The sequence below is a fragment of the Elephantulus edwardii genome, unplaced genomic scaffold (assembly GCF_000299155.1).
Source record: "Elephantulus edwardii isolate Elephantulus edwardi_28Jun2011 unplaced genomic scaffold, EleEdw1.0 scaffold00012, whole genome shotgun sequence".
Classification (NCBI taxonomy): Eukaryota; Metazoa; Chordata; class Mammalia; order Macroscelidea; family Macroscelididae; genus Elephantulus; species Elephantulus edwardii.
This window is the reverse complement of record NW_006399762.1, coordinates 19,189,308-19,215,366: the sequence shown is the minus strand read 5'-3', so window position 1 is coordinate 19,215,366 and position 26,059 is coordinate 19,189,308. Positions and strand designations below refer to the sequence as shown.

Genomic DNA, 26,059 nt, shown 5'->3' with positions numbered 1-26,059 from the left:
GTTCCTGTAGTCTTGTAATACATTTTGAAATTCAAAAGTATGAGTCCTAATATTCTTCCCCCTCCCAAAATTTGGACTATTTAAGTCTCTTTATAGTTTCATATAAACTTAACAATCAGCTTTTCCTTTTCCTTTTGAGATTCTGATAGAGATTGCATTGAACCTGTTAAATTACTTTTGACTAGTCTTAATATATTAACAATAATGTCTTCTAATCCATGATTATATATTCATTAACCATAGGTTTTATGAATTTTTTAAAATAATTTTTATTTTATTATGTGTATGTGTGTACTGTCAAATCGGATCTGACTGGTACAGGAGGAGATTTTTCCTCCTTCTCTAGCAGAGCATCTAGTGAATTTGAACCGCACATCTCTGGGATTGCAGTGCAGCTAGTTTTCATCGATTTCTTCTAGTGGACTTTATAAATGTTGACTCTGCAGTCTGTTTCTGATTTTAATCATTCTTAGTTTAGTAGTTATTTTTATGTTTATTTTATGTATTTGATCTCAACCCAAAACTCAGTTTTATGATGCAATACAAGTTGAAAAGTGTTAAATATGGAGAAATAAAGTGCATCATAGAACCAGAGAAATGTGGTTATTTCTTATACTGGTATAGTTGGAAAAGACATTTATGTACTAATTTCCACCTTTATCACCAAATTAATTTTATTAGTTTGTAAATGACTTATCCTTCCTGTAGCCTACTTTACCTGTCTGTAAACGGGTTAGAGTACAAGATCACTGTAAGCTCTGGCCGCTAATCACTTCCGGTTTGTATGGTAAGAGAAAATATATAAAGCCTTGTCTTTTAAAACTTAAGATATTCTTTAGTCCAGTATTTCCCAACAAGTGTACAAAATACTCTTATCACAGGATAAATTAGAGGAGTAATAGTTCTAAGTACTAGTGATAAAGTAACTTACTTAAAAATTTTCAGGTCAGATTTTTTTCAGATTAATTTGGATTTAAGTTTTTTTTAAATAATAAAATATATTTTTACCTGATAAAACACATTAAGTAAAATAACTTATTAGCATTTTGTTCTTTTATCTAAATTTTTCCCAAAGGTCTCTGTAGCATTATATCTTTGTTTTGTTTGTTTTTATTTTTAATTATTTTTGTGTGTGTGTGTACTGTCAAATCAGATCTGACTGTTACAGGAGGGGATTGTCCCTCCTTCCCCGGCAGAGCATCTGGTGTATTCAAATCATTCACCTCTGGGATTGCAGTGTAGCTTCTTGCCACTAAGCCACCAGAGCGCCCCTATATCTTTTTTTTCTTTTCTTAAAAAAATAGTTTAAGCAGACATTGAGCATGGGTTTTGTTTTTGTGTTTTGGTTGTTGTTTTTTTTTTTTTTTTTAATTTCTGACAAATGCTCACTAAAAAGAGTTTTTTAACCTCCATTATTGTTTAGGGAGCTCTGGTGGTGTGGTGTAGTGTAGTTATAGGAAGCTGTGCTGTAATTCTAAATGTACACAGCTTGATTCCTTCAGCTGCTCCACAGGAGAAAGACAGTCTCCTTCCAGGAAATTTATTGCCTCTGAAAGCCTACTGAAGGGTCAGCTATAGGTCATTGCCAACTCAATGTTGTTAACAACAACGACAAGAGTGTAGTTTATATTAATGTCATGTGCCTGTTTTAAAGAAATTTGGGATTCCATTTGTTTTCCTAAGGTGCTATTGTTTGCTTGGTTTGTTATGGGATTTTTTTTTCTTTCCATTTTATGTAACATTTGTCCTTTGGTATTATTGCCGAGAGTCTCCGTTAGAGGAGCACTAGTTTCTAAGCTCATTTATCATTTAGATGTTTATTCCTAGTTTCACTTGTACCTTTAAATTCTTGTCACATGTGAACAGTTTATGAAAATAATGTAAAACTTAAAAATGGTTATAGTTTGCCTTGGAGGAAAACCATTGGTAATTTAATAAAGTGAAAGAAAATAAATACTAAGGTCACAGATAATATGTTGCCTACTACCATTCTGTCCCCAGAAATTAGTTTTGCATATAGTAAATATTTGTGGGAAAATATTGAGAGGTATCCTTAAAATGGTCACTGTATAATTAAGATGAAAAAATTTTGCCATTGAGAAATAATGAAAGTTTAAAGCTCTTCATTAAAACACTTACCAATTTTTACTGTAATAAAAGTAGATAAGTAGAAAGGATTTTTAATTACATGAGAATTTTATTAGTTTGCTTTAAGTAGACTTTAGCTAAGTGAAATTCTTTGTTTGATTAATTTTTATACAGGGAGAAAGCCCGGGAAGCAGTCATAGGTAAGGCTTTTTCTTTTTTTTTTTTTAAAAAATTTTTATTTTAACTCTTCCTCCAAGGATGTCATGCTTGGAAGGGTGGAGGGACAGTGCAGAAGAGGAAGACCCTGGATGAGATAGTTGGCCCAATAACCAGGGCAATGGGATTAGGTATACCAGAGGCAGGGAGATTGGCTCAGGGCAGGGCAGAGTTCAGAGCTATTGTATTTAGGATCACTATGAGTGGCGGATGACTCAATGGCACGTAACAACAACAACAACTATATGAACCATGAGAAGCTTTTTTAAAAGAGTCCCGGCTCTGTTATTTGCTTACTTTGCCACCTTGGATGGACTACGTTTTAGAACTTTTATTTATTCTTTCAATAAGAAAATGGAGGAACATAAATATATCAAAAGATTGTTTTTAGTGTTAAAGACTTTCATTTACCTTAGTGTTTTTGTATTTGGACGGAATTCTGGGCTCACAGAGCTTGAAAGCAGATAAAGACCTTCCTCTCGATTCAGCAGAGAGAGAAAGTCTTCTCCTAGAGCCAATACCCTGAATTCAGACTTCTCATGTCCTAAACTGAGAAAGTAAATTTCTATCGTTGTCATCCACCTATTACATTTCTGTCACATTGGTCCTAGATAACTAAGACAAAATTTGATATCAGCAGAGTGGGTAACAGAGTTGATAACTGAAATGTGAAAGCAGCTGGATGCCTAGTATGCACTCTGTCTCCTGAGGCAATTTCCTTGATCCTCAGGGAGATCTTGGGCCCAGAAACTCTGGAACAACTTCTAGAGAAGCAGCAGAGCTGGAAGCAGAGCAGAGCCGGAGAGCTGTGTGGGAGACCACAGCTGGCTCCCAAAAAAGCAACCGTAGTATCTGGAGTTGTGCATCCTGGTGCAGAAGACCTCCCAGGACCCGTGTGTGCCAACTTGTGCAGATATATGGGGGACATTCCCAGCAGCCTGGTCTGCAGCTCAGAGTGCGCAGATGTAGTTCTCAGACTTTGAAGATTACCTAGCACTCTTTGCAGGAGGCCCAGGACTTGGGCCTGAGGAATTACAGGCAGCTGTGAGCAGGGCAAAACAGTTGTAGGGTCCTCCCTGAGGATTTCAACCTGAGCAGGTGCTGCAACTTGGCAAGCTCTTAATAGGATTAGGAAAGAGGGAACTACAGGAACTGAGGCTGGTGGACTGGGGAGTACTGAGCACTCTGGGTCAGATAGATGGCTAGAGCTCAGTCCAGCTCCGGATCGTGGTCTCCCAATTTCCTACGTCAGAGTGGTTGGCAAGTGAGCCACCTGGACCTTCTTCACTTGACAGCACTGGGCTATACACTGTGTGGACTACGGCCAGAGGAACTACAGCATATCAGCAACTAGGAGTTTAGCCAAGCAGCCCTCTTCCTGGGCAACCTGTGTCTCTAGTGCTCTGAGGAACAGCAAGAGGTACTGGCCCAGCTCCTTGTACTACCTGGTGGCTTTGGCCCAGTCAGCAACTGGGGACCAGAGAGCTTTACTGAAATTGGCATGATAGCAGCTGGAATCCCAGACATGTCTCTATCAGCACTGCTGTGAGGACAGATTCAGGTTCTTACTCCACTCGCCATTTCTCTCATCCTTACTTCTAAATTTGCTGTCAGAACTCAGTCTGGGGCCTCCATGGCCAATCACAATTCATCTGGGCCTTGGCATTGACCATATGCTTCCTTTGCCAACTGCCCCAAAGGCTATCTATATAGTTAAGGAGAAAGATTATTGACAAAGAAGCCTTAGTCATAATGAATAAAGTACAAATGGAAGAATAAAATACAATTTGGAAGCAGTTTTGGAATTGAATGATTAACAGAAGTTGTGTTGCTCACCCAAAGACCACACCTCTGGTGATTCAGATCCTCCAAATGCTCCTCAGGAAAAAGGCAGTCTTCTCCAGTGCCATCTAAGCTTCCTGAACCCCACTAGAAGGTCTGCAAAGAGTTGGTTCCAGTTGAAGCCAATGAGTTGGTTTAGTTGAATATTAAAAGTCTAAATTGCCTTGAAAAAAAAAAACTGTTGGTAGAATTAAGGGCATCAGAGGCAGTTCTGGTAAGCACTCAAAAAAAAAAAAATTAAAAAATGACCACTATAGAGAAAGTTCCTGTCATCTTAGAAAGTACATATAGCACCATCGATAGAATGTTACTAGAAATGTGAACATTAAATGTGCATCTGTTGTTATTAGGTACCATGGAGTTGAGTAAGACTCATAAAAACCCTATGAGTCACAGATCTGAGCCTTGTGCCGTCCTAATCATCTCTGACCCAGTTGAGCCTATTGCTAGTCACTGTGTCAATCTGCCTCATTTGAGGATATTCCTCTCTTTCACTGACACTCCACCTTTCCAAGCATGATGTCTCTTTCCAAGAAATAGGCTGCTCTCATAGCAGCATGCTTAAAGAATGTGAAACAAAGCTTCACCATCTATGCTACAAGGAGTATTCTGCCTTCACTTTTACCAAGATGTACCTGTGTGTTCTTTTGACCATCCATGGGATATTCATTGTTCTTCTCCAGTGTGCCACTGTTAAGGCTTTAAAAAGAAATAATGGCAGGGGAAGTGGGGGTGGGAGAATGATGAACATGTGATTGAACAGTGGAGGGAGGGCAATGTTTTTATAGTGTAGTGGCAAAGAATTTTTATGAATTATGTTCACATGTTTGATGGAAAAATTAAGACCATGGATATGTGGTTGGGAGGATTTCTTAGCAAAATCTCAAGGAACTGTGTAGCTTTCCTTCTTAGCATACAGTAAAATGCAAAAGGAAGGAGGTATATTTAAAAATAGTGGAAAATGAAAACAAAACTTGGAAATTTGGAAAATCCTTTTATAGAATCTAAGGATTGACCATGGGCATGGATAGAATATTCACCATGAGCGTGGCTGTACAAACATTTGTTAAAGTTAGTGATATATTTAATCCAACTACCACAGCAGAAAACCCGTCACCTTAGACTAAAGGAGACAGAGAAAGAACAAAAAAGGGAGAAGGCTGTCGGCCTCATAGGATTTTTGCAGACAAGAATCAGCCCAAAGGAACTATTTTTCTCTATCAAGAACAGGGGGAAATCATCCCTGGAGGAATTTGGTGGTGGTGGTGGTGGTGGTGGTGGTACCATCAAGTTGACTATGACTCATAGCAACCCTGTAAATAGCAGATCCCCACAATCTCTAATATGCTGTAGCCCCTTGTCAGCAGATCCCCACCATCTCTAATATGCTGTAGCCCCTTGTTATAGCCACTCTGTTGGTCCATCTTGTTGAGGGTCTTCCTCTCTGGTGCTGATGTTTTCCATCATGTCTTCTTCCAAGGACTGAGCCCTTCTCACAACATGCCTAAAATATGTGAGATGATGTTACTTCATCCTTCTTCCAAAACAAACTTGGTGTGTTCTTTTGGCAATCCATGGGATATTCAGTATTCTTCACCAACAACACAATTCAAAGGCATTGATTCTTCTTCAGACACCCTTATTCATTGTTTAACATATGGAGATCTCCAAGAGATGCCAGGCCACAGATGTTGAAGGGAGACCTTCTAGAGGCACCTTTCTCTAGAGGTGACGGTGAGAGAAAGTGTTCCTCTAGAGGTGTCACCCTGAACTCAGAATTCCATCTTCCCAGTTGAGAGATCTTAAATGTTCATTTGCTAATGCCATCATTTTGTGGTATGATGGCACTAGAAAACTAAGTCAGATTTGCAGGCAGATGAGATAGAGGGAGTGGTCAGCATCACCCATGAAACTGAAGCAATAAGGACTTAAAATGGTCTATTGTATTGGATGGAAAGAATTCCTTTTCTTTATTTATTATTTGAGTGATAGGAGTGATGGGAACACAGGCAGTTTATAGTGAGGTGATGGGAAAGTAAAAGTTAAAAGAACATTGTTGTTATCGTTATTGTTGTTGTTACGCACTTTTGAATCGACTGTGACTTAGCTCTACACCCTGCCCAATCCTGAGTCAGTCTCACTGTGACATACCGGTTTGCCCATCACCCCAATTAATATGCCAATCCATCTTATCCACAGTCTTCCTTTACTGAACTGTCCCTCCACCTCTCTAAGTATGATGTCCTTCTTCAAAGACTGCTTTCTCCTTGCAGCATGCCCAAAGTATGTGTGACAGAGTTTCAAAATCCTTGCCTCCAAGGAGCAGCCTGGTTTTACCCTCTCTAGGACAGACCTGTTTGTTCTCCTGGCAGTCCATAGTATATGTTCAACACTCTTCTTAGCACCACAACTCAAAAGGGTTGATTCTTCTTCTGTCATCATTAGTCACTGCCCAACTCCCTGATGCATAGCAAGTAATTGCGTAGATCATGATGTTGATCAGGTGCTCCTTAGTCTCTAGCCTGACATTGTTGCTCTTCTTCTGGAGAGGTCACTAACAGTAGATTTTCCTAATGCAATTTGTCTTTTAATTTGCTAACTGCTGGTGACGAGAGTGTTGATAGTGGTACTAAACAAGCTGAAATTGTTATTATTTTCAATTTCTTCTCCATCTATCATGGTGCTGTCAGTTGACCCAGAGGTGAGAATCTTTGTTTTCTTGACATTGAGCTTTAATCCATATTGAAAACTGCAACATACACTTCAGGTCCTCCTCAGTTTCAGAAACAAGGTTCTTTCAAAATCATAATAGTTAAGAACATGAAGCTAGAGTACTTGAGTTCACATCCTAGCTTTGTCAAGTACTCTCTGACTTACTTGGGTACATTCTAAATTTCTCATCTAATCACTAGATCTACCTCATAGGATTGTAAGGACTGGATTAAGTGAATCTATGTAAAGCATATAAAACAGTGCCTGGCACATCTTAGGTACTGACTGTTTTATAGATGTTATACTTTTAATTTCAGAAATGATACCTGAGATAGGAAAGAGAGGGGGGACAAGAAGTAGATATAGGTCAAAGGAATGTTTATCCTTCTTTCTTTTCTTGTTATCTCCATCCCTTCCTTAAGGGGGGAAAAAAGGAATAGATGATTATAAAAGAACTAAATGATGGAGCAGTGTTCTAGAAAATTCTCTGGAGTAAGAAGTAACAGTTACTGAGCAAGATGTGTATAAATGTTCAAAAGGAGAAGGGAAAAATCACTAGGATAGCAGATGTTGATATCCTAGAGGAAATCCTAGAGGAACTGGAAATCTTAGAAGAAATCACTAGGATAGATAGATGGCAGAGTGAAGGAATAGGAAAGATTCAGTAGGTGCTTGAAAAGATGGGTGATAATAAGAATAGATGAATAGTATCAGTATTAATCATTTAAAATACAAAGTATATGAATTATTATATCAAACAATTTATGTGAAAGAAATGCAATGTAAATCAAAGATTATATAAAACACAATGTACATGCATGAAACAACTTATGCAAATAAAAATATGTTTTTAAAAAAGGAGTTTGAATAAAGAACTTGAGTGTATAAAGAATTTAAAGTAGTATAGTGTAGTGTAATTATGGAACAGGAATTATCTACATGAAAAGAAAGTTAATTGCTTAGGGTTAACATTCAAATTAATGATAGATTTATATAGATAAGAAATACAGTATTGCTGTAAGTTCAAAGAAACCTGTATTGAACAAAAATATCAAATTGAAGATTATTTCTCAACATACTTCTATATAGGTCACTACACTTCTAAAGGTGCTATTTCCATCTTTAACATTATCCAAAGCGTTTTACTCTCTTCAGTTTATATCTCATAAACATTTACCCCTTTTTTTGCATCCTCAGGAGTCCAGGAAGATAAGGGCTTGATTTAGGATAGCATAAACTTTCCCAGCAAAAATCTTGTAGGCTAACCTCTGAAGAATAAGCAGTAAGCAGATCTGTTTCAAGAAGGGAAAAAAAATTATTTGGTACAACTTTGTTGGCATTTTCTAATCAATGCAGCTTTCAGCATTTTTGAAAGTTCCTCATTAACCCCTGTTATGGGTTGGTGTTTTTCAAGAGAATCTACTAAGATTGCTGTTGTTGTTATGTGCCATTGAGTCACTTGCAAGCCATAGTGACCCTGAACCCTTCCCTCTCCGAGGCAGTCTGACTGTCTCCGACACACCTACCCCCATTACTCCAGTTACTGTGTCAATCCATCTTCTCTGGGGTCTTCCTCTTCGGCACTGTCCCTCCATCCTTCCAAGCATGATGTTCTTTTCCAAGGATTGGTACCTTTTGGTAACATGCCCAAAGTACGTGAGACAGACAGCTTCAAGATTTTTGCCTCAAGGAAGCAACTTGGTTTCACCCTTTCCAGAACAGACCTGTTCTCTTGGCAGGCCTTAGTATGTTCAGTACACATCTCCAGCACCATGACTCAAATACACTGATTCTTCTTTTATCACCCTTAGTCATCATCTATCCAGCTTTCTGATCCAGAATGAAAAAACCCCAATTTCCAAAACCTTCTGAATGGACTTCTGCTTAAGAGATCCCTCAGAAGCTGCTGGGGTTTTTTGATGGGTTGTTTGTTTGGGTTTTTTTTTTTAATTCTTGTTACTTTATTCAAAACTTCACAAAATACTTGAGGCATATATTCAGAGTTAATACTTTCTTAAAGTCAGCATGCACTTTAAAAAATCATACTGCTGAAAGGATGGTAATTAACACTTGTTTTAGGAAGTGACCTCCAGGTTTTAAAAGGAAGGAAGCTACATCTCAAGGAGATCTCATCTTCCTTTAATTGGGAATTTGAAAACATGCATATGATTCATAACTTGTGATTAGAAACTTCTTGTTATGTACCATCAAGTCTCCTGCAACTCATAGCAACTGATCTCTGATACCTGTCCTATGCTGAGCGAGTCTCACTGACTTCAGTATAACTACTCTCATTACCCTAGTTACTGTGTCAATCCGTCTCATCCGATGTCATCTTCTCCTGTGCTGTCCCTCCAATCTTCCAAGCATGATGTCCTTCTCTACGAACTGGTCCCTCCTGGCCATGTGCCCAAAGTTTGAGATTGAGCTTCAAAATCTTTGCTTCCAAGGAGAAAACTTGTTTCACTTTTTCCTGTTTGTTCTCTTAGTGGCCCATGGTATGTTCAAGACTTTTCTCCAGCACTTCAATTCACAGACATCAATTCTTCTATCATCCTTAGTCATTGTCTAATGAGTAATGATGTCAGTCTAGGGACTAAGGAGAGCCTGATGCATGCCACAGTCTTCAGAAGCTGCTGTTTTGATTGGGCCTTGCTCTGTATCATTTTCATAAACTTTAAGACTTATCCTCAGTTATTCCATAAAATCACCTACATTAACATTAGCTTAAAAGACAGTTTTATGAGCCAGCTGACTATTACATAACAATTTGGATGTGCCTTTTTTTTATTTAAGACACTTTAATGGGACTAGTATACAATAATATTAGTGGGAAAATTTGTCTGAAGGGACATGTTTAAACTTGTTTGTTTGGAATAAACCTATGCAATTATAAACTAGAACTCTAATGTTGTTGTTGTTGTTATGTGCCGTTGAGTCGCCTGCGACTCATAGCGACCCTATGTACAACAGTCCTAAACTCCACTCTGTCTTGTGCCAATCGCACTGTCTCTGACACTCCCATCCCAATTACCCCAGTCACTGAATCAATCCACCTCATAGAGGGCCTTCCTCTCCTGCGCTGTCCCTCCACCCTCCCAAGCATGTTGTCCCTCTCCAAGGACCAGTCTCTCCTTACAACATGTCCAAAATATGTCAGACGAAGCCCCAGAATCCTTGCCTCCAAGGAGCCACCCAATTTAACCCTTTCCAGGACGAATCTGTTTTCCTAGCAGTCCATGGTATTCTCAATACTCTTCTCCAGCACCACAGCTCAAAGGCATCAATTCTCCTTCTATCCTCCTTGGTCATTGTCCAACTCTCTGATATAGTGATACGTTTTTATTTGTTGTTATTGTCAAGTGCCATCAAGTATGACTTATAGCGACCCTATGAACAAAAGACTTGAACCCTGTTCTATAGCTATCATTGTTTCTCTGCCCTTGTATTTATTCAAGTTATCATTGTTATGTGCTGTTGAGTCGGATCTGACCCATAGTGGTTTTTCAGAGGCAGTAAGTCACATGGGAGGAGATTGCCCATCTTTCTTCTGTGGAGCAGCTCGTACATTTGAATTGCTGGTAGATTTAAACTACATGCCTTTGTGTTAGGAGCACAACTCCTTACCACTAGTCCAGCAGAGATCCCTGTTTATTCTGGTGTTACTAGTTGTAAATTGCTATGGCGTCAGGACCAACTCATAGCTGACCCTCCATCACAGGAGTTGATTGCCCATTTTCTCCCACAGAGCAGCTGGCAGATTCAAACTACATGCCTTTGGGTTGACATTACAGTTCGTTCTAGTGTTATCATTAGGTGCCATGGATTCAAGTTCGACTCATAGCAACCCTATGAACAAGACTTGAAACCTGCCCTACTGTGTCATCCTTGGCATTTCTGATACACAGCCCATTGCTGACATCACTGTGCCAATCAGTCTTGCTGGGACTCTTCCTCTCCTTCTAAGTATAATCTCACTTTCCAGGGAATACCCTTGCCTAACTACATGTCCAGAGTATGAGAGTCAAAACTTCACAATCTTTCCTTCCAGCTGCACTTTCTTTAAGACGTAGCAGTTCATATATTTGGCAGCCCGTAGGATATTACGTACTCTTCTCCAGCACCAACTCAAAGACATAGATTCTTCTTCTGCCATCATTGTCCAATTCTCAGATGCATAACAAGTGATGGAAAAGACCATGGCCTGAATAGAGCACACCGTAGTCTTCAAACTCATGAAAAGGCACTAATCATGGAAATGATCAGAGGTGAAGGTGCGAGTGAAGTAGGTATGTATGGCATTGATGATAGAAGTACAAGAAAGTTGAATATGTTGATAAGACTTTCAGATCAACTGTGATATCCCACATGGTTGTAAGTGAAGTGGGCTCAGGAGATGGCTACGATTGATTAGAAAGAAAAGAGAATCAAAAGTCATTGCTATACATGAGTAGAAGGCATTTGGAGTAATGAAAACTGAGACCAGTGAGTGGAATGTTACACTTTATATTTTATAATGTATTTTGGGTGATGATAGCGTCCATGGTATGTGTCCATCGGATAGACAGATGAAATGGAAAAAAATGTAAAGTATATTTCACAGTTATTTAGAAAAAATACTCTGACTTTATTTATGTTATCAGAATGTAGCAGGTGTTAGAATATGAATATACACTTTTCACGCTAACAATTAAAAGCATAGCTCATATGACTTTTTGACAATAGCATTACTGGCTTTTTAAGAGTGTTTCCTTTGAACTAAGACTCATTAGAAAGTTACTGGTTCTTGTTTTGTTTTGTTTTTTTTCTTTCCCTTATATTTTTTAGGCCTCTTACTGAGGAAGAAATTGTTGACCTAAGAGAGAGACGTTATGATTCTATTGCTAAGAAACAGAAAGATCTTGATATGAAAATCCAAAAGGAGGTAAATAATCTTTTATTATGCTTGAATATAGTTAAAGCCTCAGTTTAGGAGATTGTTGTTGTTGAACTTTAATTAGATGTGTACAGATCAAAATAGTTTAAAAGTAATAAATTACTTTTTCATTTATCCTTGTTTTAGTTTGATTTCATTTATTAGTAATCATTTGCTGCCGAGAAAATACCTTCTTCTTTATAAAAATAATTTTTAATTCACTGGTAGAAACTAAGGCAAGAATATGCACTGTTAAGTTAAAAACTATCTTTTGATAAGATTATTGCCTCATCACACAAAGTGTTTTAATTTGTTCATGTTTTTATTTGTCTTGGGTTTGTGTGGTCTCAGTAAGTGAACCCAGCACTTTTAAAAATTATAAATGCTATATTTATATTAATATTTTTATTGAAATTACTTGTAATTATAGTTTTTATATTCATAAAAATAAATAGAATTATTATCTTTTTATGCATAACATCCACATCATTTTTTTTGACAACCACATCCTTTTTTTTGCAAGCATGCTATGCTAGCATTTTTTTGTGTTTTTTTTTCATAGCTTGCTTTTGAAAAATTAGCATAGCATGCTTACAAAAATATCTCAGGTGTAGGGAGAGAGCGTGATTAGCATAAAAACATATAACATTTGAGTTATTTGCATTCAGTAGTTGTATTACATTATACATTCAAATAAAGGAATTTCAAACATTAACTAAAGGCACAATAGATGCTAGTATTAATGTAAAGAAAGAATATTGTATTAAAATACAACATTTAAGTTTGATTTTACATTCAGTGGAGTATCTCTAGTTTGCACATTATCAATGGCAGGAACTTAAATTTAAAAGTGATTTAGTGAATTAAGAAGACATGTCTATCAGTGCCAGTTACATATTAATACATAAATTTTGCACAAGTTTAGTTCACTGTGGTAGTGATATGATTGGCCTTAAGTTTGATGACAATGGACTTAAAGCCAACACCATTAAACTAGTCAGGATGATAATGTGTTAGGATGATAACTGAGATTGAATATCATTGCAGTGTCTCAATAAATAATTCTCCATTTATGCAAGTTGGGTGTGACTGTCTCATAATTCAACTTAGAATTACCTGGCTAACTTTGTAAAAGGAAGATTTGAATCATGGGCAGTCACTGAAATTTTACTTCTGTTGTGCTTTTTAGAGATCAATACGTTTTTGTTTTGTTTAGCTAATTTATTTTTCTTTTTAAGATAGAAGCCTTTTATTTTTAGAGCAGTTAGACAGGTTCTGCTTTTTGTTAATCCTTATTGTTTTGTTCATGTACAGTTAGCCTTACAAGAAGAGAAGTTAAGACTAGAAGAAGAAGCTTTATACGCTGCACAGCGTGAAGCAGCCAGGGCAGCAAAGCAGCGAAAGTGCTTGGAGGTGAGGGGAGAAGACCCCAACATTGATTAGGGCTGCTTTTCTCCTTATTTTTTCTAACAACTCATCGTTGCAATTCCCCTCTCCCCCCAGAATAAAAGACCTCTTGTTTAACATTGAATATATATATAATAGCAACTTACATTATTGACACCAAATGATAATTAACTTTAGTAGAAACTAATTCCTTTTTACCCTAAAAATAAATTTTTAGTTTTTCACAATTCACTGTTCTCCTAGAGAAAGAAATGTAATTTTAGGAAGAAAGTGTTGCTTAACTAGTCTTCAAATATAATTCCCAATGTATTATTAGTGTATTTTTGGTGAAGTGGGTTTAGTTTTGGTTTTGTCCTTTAATCCTTGATCTACTAGGATATCTTGTATTTCATAAACTTTGGAAAGCTGAGAGTTACACCACATAGGAATATTGTTTATCTTTCATCTTTGTTCTTTTTTTCATTGAAAATTTGGGTTTTCAGAAATCTTTGGCATATTGTCAAGGAAGGTGGGAGATTTACCACATTTATCAATATGGTAAATCACTCAGACAGTTGTTAATAGCAGACATTTATGGAGCCCTGACTAAGTGTCAGGAATTCTTCTAAGTAATTTACATATATTACTTTATTTGATCTTCACAACAATCCTAAGATGTAGGTGGTGTTTTGAGTCCTCATTTTACTGGTGAGAAACCTAAAAAAATAAAGATATTAAGTACCTGCCTTCTGAGCTCCTACAACTAAAAAATGGTAAAGTCAGAATCAGGCCCAGAAATATGACTCCAATGACGTGTACTCTCTTATTACTATCTTCCTCCATCATTTGTCTCTGTTTGTTTACTACTCTAACTTTAATTCTTGGAGTGCAGATATCAGGTCATATAATAATTATTTTAGATTAATCTCAACTCATTGCCACCAATTTGGAACTGACTTATGACTGACCATCCAGCAGGTTTTCAAAGGCTGTAAATCGCATGAGAGATAGCCCATCTTTCTCCATTAGAACTGCTTCTGAATTTAAACTGCCAGAGAAATGCTGCCTTTGGGTTGGCGTACAACTCCCTGTGGACTACACCATCAGAGCTCCCCAAGAGAGGCAGTGTTTCCATTATATTATCTCATTTTTATGTAAATGTGCATTTTTCTTTCTACCTCCGTCTCTCTCTCTAAGGGAAAGGCATGCAGATTCATTAAATTATGTGTAAAATACTTGTTTTAAAACTAAATAGTGAGAATAGTTTAAAAAGGAACTCATTTTCAACAATAAAATGAAAACATTTTTCCTGGTTAAAATACAGGATACTCATTATTTTTTTTTTCCCCCCTCACTGAGATAACAGCACCTAAAACTAGAGAATTTACAAGACTAGGCAGTAGCATCTTCCCAGCTATTCTTTTTTTCCCCTTCCCCATTAGTTTATTTACAAAACTCAAATACAAATTCGAACAAATTCTTTCCATTTCCCTCACCCCCTCCCACCCATCAAATTTTACAACCCAATGATTAATCCCCCCCATCTCCCTGCACATCCACATCCCTCTGCTTCCAGCCTTTCCCACCCCTCCTGGATCTTTAAACTCATTCTACAGTAGCAGTTTTATACAATATTTATCCTTGTGGGACAGAGTTAGTTCACTCAGCATAATGCTCTCCAGTCCCTCCCAAATTAGGTAAAAATTTATAAAGTTAATGCTCCTGTATGCTGCATAGTATTTCATAGTGTGAATGTACCATAATTTCACAATCCATTTGTTTGTGGACTGTTCCCATGTTCTTGCGATGGTGAATAATGCTGCTATGAACTTTGGTGTACAAATCTCAGTTTGTGCCTCAGTTCTTATATTCTCAGCGTATATGCCAAGTAGTGGAATAGCTGGGTCATATGGAATTTCTATGTTAAGTGTTTTGAGGAAGCGCCAAACTGCCTTCCGGAATGGTTGCACCATTTTATAATCCTACCAACAATGTATAATAGTTCCTTTCTTGCCACATCCTCTCCAACATCTATTACTTGCTGACCTGTTAAACTTTGCCACTCTTACTGGAATAAGATGGTACCTCATTGTGATTTTGATTTACATCTCTCTTATTGCTAGTGATTTGGAGCATTTCTTCATGTGACTGTTTGCCATTCAAATATCTTCCTCTGTGAAAATTCTTTCCATGTCTTTTGCCCATTTTGTAGTTGGGTTATCAGTCTTTTTCTGGTGGAGGCCCAGGAGTATTCTGTAAACTTTTGTTATAAGACTCTTGTCTGCGATGGTATTACCAAATGTTTGTTTCCAGTCTGTAGGTTTTCTTTTCAACCTTCCTAAAAGTATTCTCTAAGCAGTATTCATTGGAATAATTGCCAGTTTCCTATCCTGATTAAAATAGTTGATACAAGAATACAAAACTGTCCAAAAACTGAACTGACATAGACACACACCACTGTTGGATGTTCACAAGAGCGCTATTTGCTAAGGCAATATTATAGCCACTTGTAATTTACAATTGAACAAACAGAAAGTAAAAGACATGCATGTCAGGTACACTCAACCAGTAACTGCCAGGGCCACAACTCTGACAGGTCTTCTTGTCATTTGCCTTTATTATTTCTAATCTAATTCTTTTAAATCTTTTTGCATTTATTGCTACTCATTTTACCCTGGGAAGAATTTGAAACATTGTTTTAACTGTTTATTCTGTTTTCTGTCCCCCTTGTTATTCCTTTCAGCTATTAGGAAGTTCTAGGATATAATGAGAATATTTGAAGATACCATTATATATCTTTAAAATTTATTCTTTTGTAATCCTGTGTTTTCTCACTAGTTACAGTTTATACATTTATAAATTGAGAAATTCTGCTTATATATAAGAGGATGTGGATGTATGAACAATGATGAATTACTTGAGGAAAAAGACATCAGAGAATAACTTCTAATTTTTTGTTTTTAGACAGTATTGGAAAAGTACTTTTTGACATTGTGTGAGTTTTATAAGATAGAATTTTAAAACAGCTTGATTTTGTGTTTTATTTTGTTTCCAAAGCAAGAAAAGCAGAGGGTTTTACAGCGATATCAACTTTCCAACAGTGGAGAATATCAAAGGTAAATAGTAAAGGATATTTCTTTTTCCACTTGTCATAGAAAATTTTATTGCCAAAGAGAGCAGAGTTCTCTACAAGATTGTATGTATATGTTTATGCTTGTTTATATTCTCTAAAAATACTCCTCCTCAAATCATTGCCTTAGAAAAACACTAAGAATGTTTATTCTCAATAATTATCATTTATTTAAGTTAACTTTATAGCATTCCTTTAATAGTCACATGTTCCATATAGTAAATTATGTCATCTCACATGAGATATCTTATGCTACGTAGTTTGTGGGGTGTTTAGCCCCTCTGCTTTCTTATGGTAAAGTTAGTGTATGCTCCATTTTTAGAAAAGACATTTGTATGCTTCATTTATGAAAATGATGAAGTGGGATTTTTGGCTGAGCTTTGTTTATTCATTTAAGGGTTAATAAAAATTTTGTTATTGTCACTTTAATGCTAGCACATAACAACAACAGTAGTATCTTTCCTCGATGCCAGCAACATTATGATAAAGGTCTTATCTACCAGAATCAAAGTTTATGAGCTTTTTCAGACTTTAAACCTATAAATATCTAACACATTTTGTTGTAATTGATCAGTCCTTATGGATTGAATAGGTTTGGGGTAGGTCCACATTTTGGTAATATAATATAATTTCACTTTAATTACAGTTCAGGACCAGAAGATGACTTTGAATCTTGTTTGAGGAATATAAAGTCACAATATGAAGTTTTTCGAAGTAGTAGTAAGTCTTTTAAAACATTCTTTGCACATTTTTAAGTTTACCGTATGCCACATTAGATAGATAATTGGTGCTTCTGACCTGTTTCCTACAGAAGAACTTCCTACCTGAGCATTTCCCACATAGATCGATTATGGAGTATCATCTTCCTCTTTTAAAGAGGAAAAAACAGAAAGCTCACACTATTTCTGTAGATCCATGTAAGGAGTCAAGCACTCCTCGTTCCATTTCTGCTTCAACACTACATCTCTCTCTCCTACCCCTATAAAAGGGAGGATGGAGGAAGTAGGTGCATGATCTTCACTACTAAGTAATTTCATTAATTACAAATTGATTTCTAAGATAAAAACATTTCTCTAAGTTGCAGAAGTCATCATAAGAGTAGTGGTTTCTTTTGAAAATAGTCTGCTTTTCATTACTTTTATAATTTTTTTTTTTGCTTTTTCATCTCCTGTTACAATTGTCTGTTAAAAATACTATATAAGTTCATAAATTTGCATATTTAATAAACCTACTTTAAGGCATATTCTCTCTCAATATTGTACTCAGAAAACAGTCAACTAATCTTTACATTGTTCCTAACAAATTTTTTAGTATAATATTTCAGTTAATAACTGTTTCTCATGAAGTTAAAAAGAATAGTAATGTTTAGAAACACATAACAGTTGTCAAATAATTGGATGTTTGGTTAAAAAAAGAGGTACAGATGACAATATCTTATTGTATTTGGTGTGTATCGTAGGACTCTCATCTGATGCCACAGTTTTGACGCCAAATACTGAAAGCAGTTGTGATTTAATGACCAAAACAAAGTCAACTAGTGGGAATGATGACAGCACCTCCTTGGATCTGGAGTGGGAAGATGAAGAAGGTACTTTTTGATTTGCATTATATTTAAAAACTTAATTTAATCTGTTAATTTTTAAAAAATATTTTTAAATTGATATTTTAGCAAGTTTATGGAAAACTTAGATTTCCATTCATTCTTTGTTGCACGTTTTCCTCCCTACCCTCCCATTCTGTATTAATTTTTATGTAATTATTTTACCTTTATATTTTACCTCATTAGAGCACAGGGCCTTGAAAAATCATAGCAAAAAAGACTAGAGTTTTACTGTATTAAAGGTTATCATTGGTTGATAAATTGTTAAGAAAATTGCCATTTTAATGTTCAGTGTCTATGAGATTTACAGAATAAATGTTAATTTCTCATTTTGAGAATTTTATAATTTGATCCAAAATACCCTTATGAAGAAGTATTTACAGGAAGTCTAAAACTAGACATTATTCTTCAGTTCCTTATAAAATAGCAATTTTAATTGTTGGGGTTTGGGTAGAACAAAAGCTATAAATAAAGGCCTATTTGAATTTTGCCTTGTGCTTTAGATGGATTGCATATTTCTAAACTTCAAATTCTTCATCTCTGAAATAACCTACTTCAAAGTAGTCTTTTAGTGATACAAATTGTTAATGCTGATAACCCAAAAGTTGTAAGTCTACCCAGAGGCACTTCAAAAGAAAGACCTGGTAATTTACTTCCAAATATCAGCCATTGAAATCCCCATAGAGCACACTTCTTATACAGATGGGATTCCCCAGGTCAGAATTGATTGGGAACCAACCAGTTTGCCTCTTACAGGCTAATGATTTACTCTTATAGACCCAGGGCCGAAAAATACTTGTTTTTAGGTGCTATCAAATAAACTTCGACTCAACAGATCTGAACATTGCCTTATCCTGTGCCAACCTCACCACCTCTGATGTACTTGAACCCATTCTTATAGTCACTGTGTAAATTCATCTTGTTGTAGCTCTTCCTATCTTTCTCTGGTCCTCTCTGACCCTCTACCTTTCCCACATGAGGTCTTTTTTAAAGAGTGGCCTATCCTGACAACATGCCACAGTGTATGAAATTTAAGTTTAGCCATCCTTTCCTTTAAGGAGCACTCTGTTGTACCTTCTCCAAGATAGACTTGTTCATTATTTTGGCAGTCCATAGGATGTTCAGTAATCTTCTCCAACACCACAGTTTAAAGGTCTTAGTTCTTTTTCTGTCATCCTTACTCATTATCCAACTTTCATATGTATAGGAATTGACAATATCATGGCTTGGATCAGGTGTAAAAATGACCTAGTGCATAATAAGCCAAGCAGCCAAACACACTGCATTCAAAAGAATTCTGACTCATAGTGACTCTCCAGAGGGTTTCTGAGGCTTAAATATGGGGTAGACCACCCATCTTTCATCCCCAGAGCAGCTGGTGGATTCAAACCCCTAAACTTACAAGATCTCCTAATATATACTCAAAAAAATGTTTGAGCAAATGAATGAATAAATGTTGTGAGACTTTTTAAAAATGTATATAAATAACCAGTATAGCATGTGGGACATAGTAATTATTCAAAATTCTAATGAAAAAGTGACCTACTGGTAAGAAGCTGTGCTGCAATCCTAAAAACATCTGGTTCAAATCCACCAGGTGCTCCATGGGAAAAGTATGGGTAGTCTCCTCCTGCACGATTTACTGCCTCTGAAACCCCATGAGAGGGTCAGCTGTGGGTCAGTACCAACTCACTGGTACACAGCAACATTTCACTGAGTAAGACCTAAATTTTCATTTTCTTTCTTTTTTGTTTTTGTTCCAATTTTTGTGATTTGGGTAAAAGTTAACAGGACAAATTTGTTTTCTGTTAAGCAATTTATGCACATTTTGTCCTGTGATAGTTAGAATCACTTCTTCAGTTTCATAGAACTCTTTCTACGTCCTTCTTGGGTTTCCTATTAGCATTCATACTTCCATCTTCCTCATTCTTATCTTCTGAGCTTTATTTTTGGTCACATGCTGCCATATTGGTTTTATATGCTTAATTGTTCTTTAAGATTATATTCCTAATGAATGTTCTTCATCAGTGTTATTATTTTATGTTGTCGATTTAAGGTATCCTCATGTTGGCTCCTTATAATACCTTTGTGTACTACAGAATGGAGCACTGTGTCGTCCTCAAAGTCTTTGCTATGCATCAGCCTACTGTTGCAGTCTCTACAGCACTCCAGCTCATCGAGGGTCTTCCTATCTTTTATAGACCCTCCACTTTGCCAAGTATGATGTCTTTCTCCATAATGTCCCATTTGTAAACCTGACCAAAGTATATGAAGTGAAGTTTCATTATTTTTGTGTCTGAGGAGCATTCCAGCTGCTCTTCTTCCAAGATACATTTGTTTGATTTTTGGCAGTCCATGTTCTTGTTGTTACGTGCCATCGAGTTACTTGTGACTGATAGCGACCCTATGAACAACAGCTCTGAACCCTGCTCTATCCTGAGTCAACCTTGTCTCTGACACACCTATCCCCATTAACCCAGTGACTGAGATAATCCATCTCATCTAGGGTCTTCCTCTTTTGTGCTGTCCCTCTACCCTTCCAAGCATGATGTCCCTCACCAAGGACTCCTTCCTCCTTGCAGCATGCCCAGAGTATATCAGACAGAGCTTCAGAATCCTTGCCTCTGAGGAGCAGCCTGGTTTCACCCTCTCTAGGACAAATCTGTTTGTTCTCCTTGTAGTCCATGGTATATTCAATACTTTTCTCTAGCACCACAGCTCTAAGGCATCAACCCTCCTTCTATCATCCCTAGTCATTGTCCAGCTTTCTGATGCATAGCAAGTAATTGCATAGACCATGGCCTGGATCAGGCACATCTTGGCTGCTAGGCTGACACTGTTGCTCTTCAGTACTCTGGAGAGGTCCCTGACAGACCTTTCCCCAATACAATTCATCTTTTTAATTTTCTGGCTGCTGATGCCAAGAATGTTGATTGTGGAGCCAAGTAAATTGAAGCTGTTAACAATCTCAATCACATCGCCATCTATCATGATGCTCCCAATCAGCCCAGTAGTGAGAATCTTTGTTTTCTTGATGTTGAGCTTTGATCCATATTTAAGGCAACAGTCCTTGACATTCTATATTCAAAGGCATAAGTTCTTTTTGAGTCCTAATTATTCATTGTCCAATTTTTATATGCATATTGAACAATTGAAAATACCATGCCTTGGACCATTTGCACCCTACACTTTAAATTGACATCCTTATCCTTTTTCACTTTATAGATGTCATTGGTGCAGATTTGCCTATTGCAATAACTTCTTGATTACTGCTTCTATGTATATTGATTGTGGATCTAAGTAAAATGAAATCCTTGACAACTTTAATCTTTATTTATCATGATGTTGTCTGTTGGTCCAATGGTGAGGATTTTTGGGTTTTTCATATTGAGATCTAATCGTAGTGAAGGCTGTAATCTCTCATCTTCTCTAAGTTCTGGAAGTACTTTTCACTTTCAGCAAGTAAGATTGTGTCACCTGTATAACACTGGTTGTTAATGAGTCTTCTTCCAATCCTGATAACACATTATTCTCCATATAGTTCAACATCATTCATTATTTTCTCAGCATACAGATTGAATAGACATGGTGAAAGGATACAATCCTGATCCACATCTTTCCAATAGACAGGACTATAATGTGAATGCCTTTAAAATCAGATCTGTTGTTCTGGCTGAAGTGTGATGGCCAGGGGTGGGTTCACTTCTAGGTTTGAAGGGTATTTAAGGGTTGTATTTTGAGGGATTCCACCAGTCTATATCAGGTCAGTAAGTCTAGTCTTTATTTAAGATTTTAAATTTGTTTTACCTTTTTCCCCCTGTACTATTTCCAGAACCTCCTATTATCCTGATCAGAGGAGTTTTTAGTGGTAGCCAGAAATCATCTATTTCTTTTAGCTTCATCGTTCACATGGTTCTTAGCACTGTTTCCTGAGTCTTTTGTTTACTTTACATATATTTCCTCCAAGACACTAGTAGTTAAATCTTAAATGACCTCTTAAGTCCCCATTTCCAATACTAACCAAAGAAGGATGGAGAACTTTGTGAACTATAATATGCAAGTCAACTTTGATGTCTCATGAGAGTATGGTCCTAAATCACAACCTCAGAGACTTGATATTTTTTAATGGTAATGTAGTTTCATAACTTTACCAGCTTTAGGCATTGCTTACACCTCATTGCCATGGAGTTGGATTTGACTCATAACTGATCCACTCACGGGTTTTCAGAGGTTGTAAACTGCATGGCGGAGACTGCCCATTGGGATCCCCCAGAGCTGTTGGCAGGTGCAGAACTGCCAGACACATGCTACCTTTGTGTTAGCAACACAAGTCACTCCAGACTACTCCATTAGAACCCCTGAAATCCTCTACTAGTAGTATACATGTATCTATTTGCAGACATATAAATATACACATAGGCATTTCCCTGACAAACCTGCATACACTTGTTAATGTAGTCCTATTAGCCTTTCTCTGCTTGTTCAGCTTGCATGTCTACTTATGTATCCACTCACAGAATATTTCTTTATTACTGTCATTGTAGGATTCTGTGCGTAGTGCTTTTTACCTTTATTGTCTTCAATCCTTGTGCACTTTCCAGTGTCTTCCTTTACCTTTGTCTTAGTGTAATAGCCTCTTCCCTATTATATATTACCTTTTCCTTCTTCACTCAAGTTTGTATGTCTCCTTACTAGTTAGGATTTCTCTTCCTTCTCCTTACCATCGCTAGAAACCATCCAAAAAATGTTACCCATTAAACTTTTTTGAACAATAGTGTTGTATTATCATACAATATTTGTCCTTTTGTGCTTGACTTCTTTCACTCAGCATGATATCTTTCAGGTTCACCATGTTATGAAGTGGATTTTTTATTTACTTTTATACTTTATATTGTATAGCCTTTCATTGTGTACCATAGTTAACATATTTCTCTGTTAGGTTGTGCCTACCTTTTTGGTGTTGTGAATAATGCTGCATTGAACAAGCTGTGAATATATTGATTTGTCATGGTTCTTAATAGGGTTACTAGATCATATAGTATTTCTATCTCTAGCTTTTCAAAGGCCATACTGTTTCATACCATATTGCACTGTTTTATAGTCCCATCAGTAGTGCATGACAGTTCAGTCTCTCCTCATCTTCTCCAGAATTTACTGTTTTCTGTTTTTATAATCATTACTATTCTTGCTGGAATGAGAGGATATTGTGTTGCTTTTTTTATTTGAATTCTTCTTATGACTGATGACTACAAGCTTTCCTTCATGTGATTATTAACTGCTTAAAAGGGTTCTATTGAAGTTCATGACCTCTGCTCATTTTTAAATTGAATTGTTTGAGTTTTTTGCTATTGAAGTGTTAGCATTATCTGTACACTTCTGTCAATTGTAGAGCCTAATCTCTTATCAGGGAGCTCTGGATGTGTAGTGCATTGAAAGTTGCTCTGTGGTGCCCTTGTGGCAGTTCAAATCCACCACTGGCTCTGAGGGAGAAAGATCGATAATCTCCTCTGGTGATTATGAGTCACTTCCAGTGGCAATGAATGGTGAGAATCTTTTATCAGACATGTCATCCCAAAGCTTCAGGGACTAACTAGCCCTTCTGATAATAAACTCAAGATATGTGAAATGAAGTCTTAATATCCTTGTCTTCAGAGAGCATTCTTTGAATGATATAGTTAAAATCTTTATTTATATTATAAATAGCTATCAAACATAATTTAAAAAGCAGAAACAATAGAAAATTAAATAGATGGCAGAGACCACTAAAAATTACAATTGTTCACATCAGAGGACTTCTTCAAACAGAGTTTTGGAATGGCATGTCCCATCAGAGATTCTCGCCTAGATTTTACGTTTACGTCTTTGATCCATCGTGAGTTAGTTTTTAAATATGGTGTAAAGTATGGATCCTGTTTCATTTTTCTGCTGATGTGGTTGTGAGGTGCCTTGAGCGGGCTCCACCTCATAGCAACACCGTACACCAGAAGGAAGCCTTGCACCGTGCTTGCAGTCTCTGCTGTGCTTACGCCCATCATTGTCCGTTTATCTCATCAAAGGTCGTCTTTTCCTTCTCTGATCCTCTGACTTTGAAATATGTTGCTTTTTTCCAACGTCTAGTCCTTCCTTAAATATGCCCAAAGTATATGACACAAAGTCTTAACATCCTTGCCTCTGTGTCTTCAAAGGCAGATTTGTTTGTTATTTTGGCAGCCCTTTATTTATTTATTTAATATTGTTCACCAACACCATAATTCAAAGGCATCAGTCCTTCTTTGTTGTTGTCCTGTAATGTGCCCTAAAGTCATCTACAACTCATAGTGACTCCATCTATGTACAATAGGTCTGAACCCTGCTCTATTCTGAGCCAGTCTCACTGATTTTGATACACCTACCTGCATTGTCGTAGTTACTGTATCAGTCCATCTCATCTGAGGTCTTGCAGTCCTTCCACCCATCTGAGCATGATGTCCTTCTCCAAGGGCCTAGTCCCTCTGGCCATGTGCTATGAGATGGAGCTTCAAAATCCTAGCCTCCAAGGAGAAACTTGGTTTCACCCTGTCCAAGACAGACATATCTGTTTTCTTGATGGTCCATTGTATGTTTAAGATTCTTCTTCAGCACCACAACTTGAAGGTATCAATTCTTCTGTCATCCTTAGTGATTGTCCAGCACTCTGATGCATAGCAAGTAATTGCCAAGACCATAGCCTGCATCAGGTACACCTTAGTCTCTAGGCCTGACATTGTTATTTTTTAGTACTCTGGAGAGTTCCCTGACCGCAGATTTTCCCAGTGCTGTTCATCTTTTGATTTTCTTACTGTTCAGTGCCGAGAGTTTTGATTGTAGAGCCAAGCAAGCTGTAATTGTTAACAACCTCAATCTCTTCCCCATCCATTATGGTGCTGCTAATTATTGACCCAGTGGTGAGAATTTGTCTTCTTGCTGTTGAGCTTCAATCCATATTGAAGACTACATGTAGTCCTTGACCTTCTGCAGCAGATGTTTATGTCCTCCTCAGTTTCAGCAAGCAAGGTTGTGTCAGCTATATAACATAGGTTATTAATGGGTCTTCCTCCAATCCTGATGCCACATTCCTCCTCATAAAGCCTATCTTCCCAAATGATCTGTTCTGCATATAGATTGAAAAGGTATGGATACAGGATGCATCTCTGATGCACTCCTTTCCTGATTTTTAACCATAGAGTGTTTTCTTGCTCTCTTCTGAGGACTGCTTCCTGGTCCAAGTATAGGCTTTGCATAAGCGCAGTCAAGTGTTCTGGGATTCCCATTCTCCTCAAGTTTAGCCATAGTTTGTTGTGATCCATACAATCAAAGGCCTTTGCATAGTTAATAACTCATACTCTCTGCTCTCTGTCAAGATCCATCTGACATTGGCAATAATGTCTCTAGTGACACAGCCTCTTCTAAACCCAGCTTGTATTTCTGTCAGTGTACTGTTCCAGTTGTTTCTGAATAATCTTCAGCAGGAGTTTGCTTATGTGTGATATTAGTAATATTGTTCAATAATTTCCACACTCTGTGGTCACCTTTTTTTGGAACAGGAATAAATATGGATCTCTTCCCGTCAGTTGACCAACTGCTTGTCCTCCAGATTTCTTGGCACAACTTGGTGAGCATATCCAGGGCAGCATCTGTTTGATGAAATACATCAGCTGGTTTTCCATTAATTCCTGGAGCTTTTTTAAATTTTTTTATTTTTTTGGAGCTTTATTTTTTGCCAAGTCCTTCAGAGCAGCCTGAATTTCCTCCTTTATCACCATTGCCTCTTGCTCATGTGTTGTTTCATGAAACTCTTCTGTGTCAGCCAGTTCTTTTTGGTACAGTAACTCTGTATATTCCTTTCATCTTCTTTTAATGCTTCCTGGAATATTTGATACTCTGTCCATAGCATCCTTAATTCTTTTTTAATCTTCCCAATTCATTCTCCAAATTTCACATGTGTATGAACAAATTGAAAATGTAATGGCTTTGGCCAGGCACACCTTAGTCTTTGAACTGACATTCTCACTGTTTAACATTTAAAGTGGCCCTTGGTATTGTTGTTGTTGTTGTTGTTGTTATGTGCCGTCGAGTTGCCTGCGACTCATAGCAACCCTATGTACAACAGCCCTAAACTCCGCTCTGTCCTGTGCCAATCGCACTGTCTCTG

The 26,059-nt window shown here is 37.1% G+C and overlaps 1 protein-coding gene across 1 annotated transcript in view; it reads left to right on the top strand.

The window, feature by feature from the left end:
- AP1AR (adaptor-related protein complex 1 associated regulatory protein) overlaps window positions 1-26,059 on the top strand; it is an 81,519-nt gene that overhangs the window by 49,303 nt on the left and 6,157 nt on the right. Inside the window, exons 4-9 of the mRNA XM_006881147.1 lie at window positions 2,263-2,288; window positions 11,686-11,782; window positions 13,088-13,186; window positions 16,217-16,275; window positions 16,936-17,009; window positions 17,749-17,877. Coding sequence (XP_006881209.1) covers window positions 2,263-2,288; window positions 11,686-11,782; window positions 13,088-13,186; window positions 16,217-16,275; window positions 16,936-17,009; window positions 17,749-17,877 — 484 coding nt within the window. The remainder of the gene's footprint in view (window positions 1-2,262; window positions 2,289-11,685; window positions 11,783-13,087; window positions 13,187-16,216; window positions 16,276-16,935; window positions 17,010-17,748; window positions 17,878-26,059) is intronic.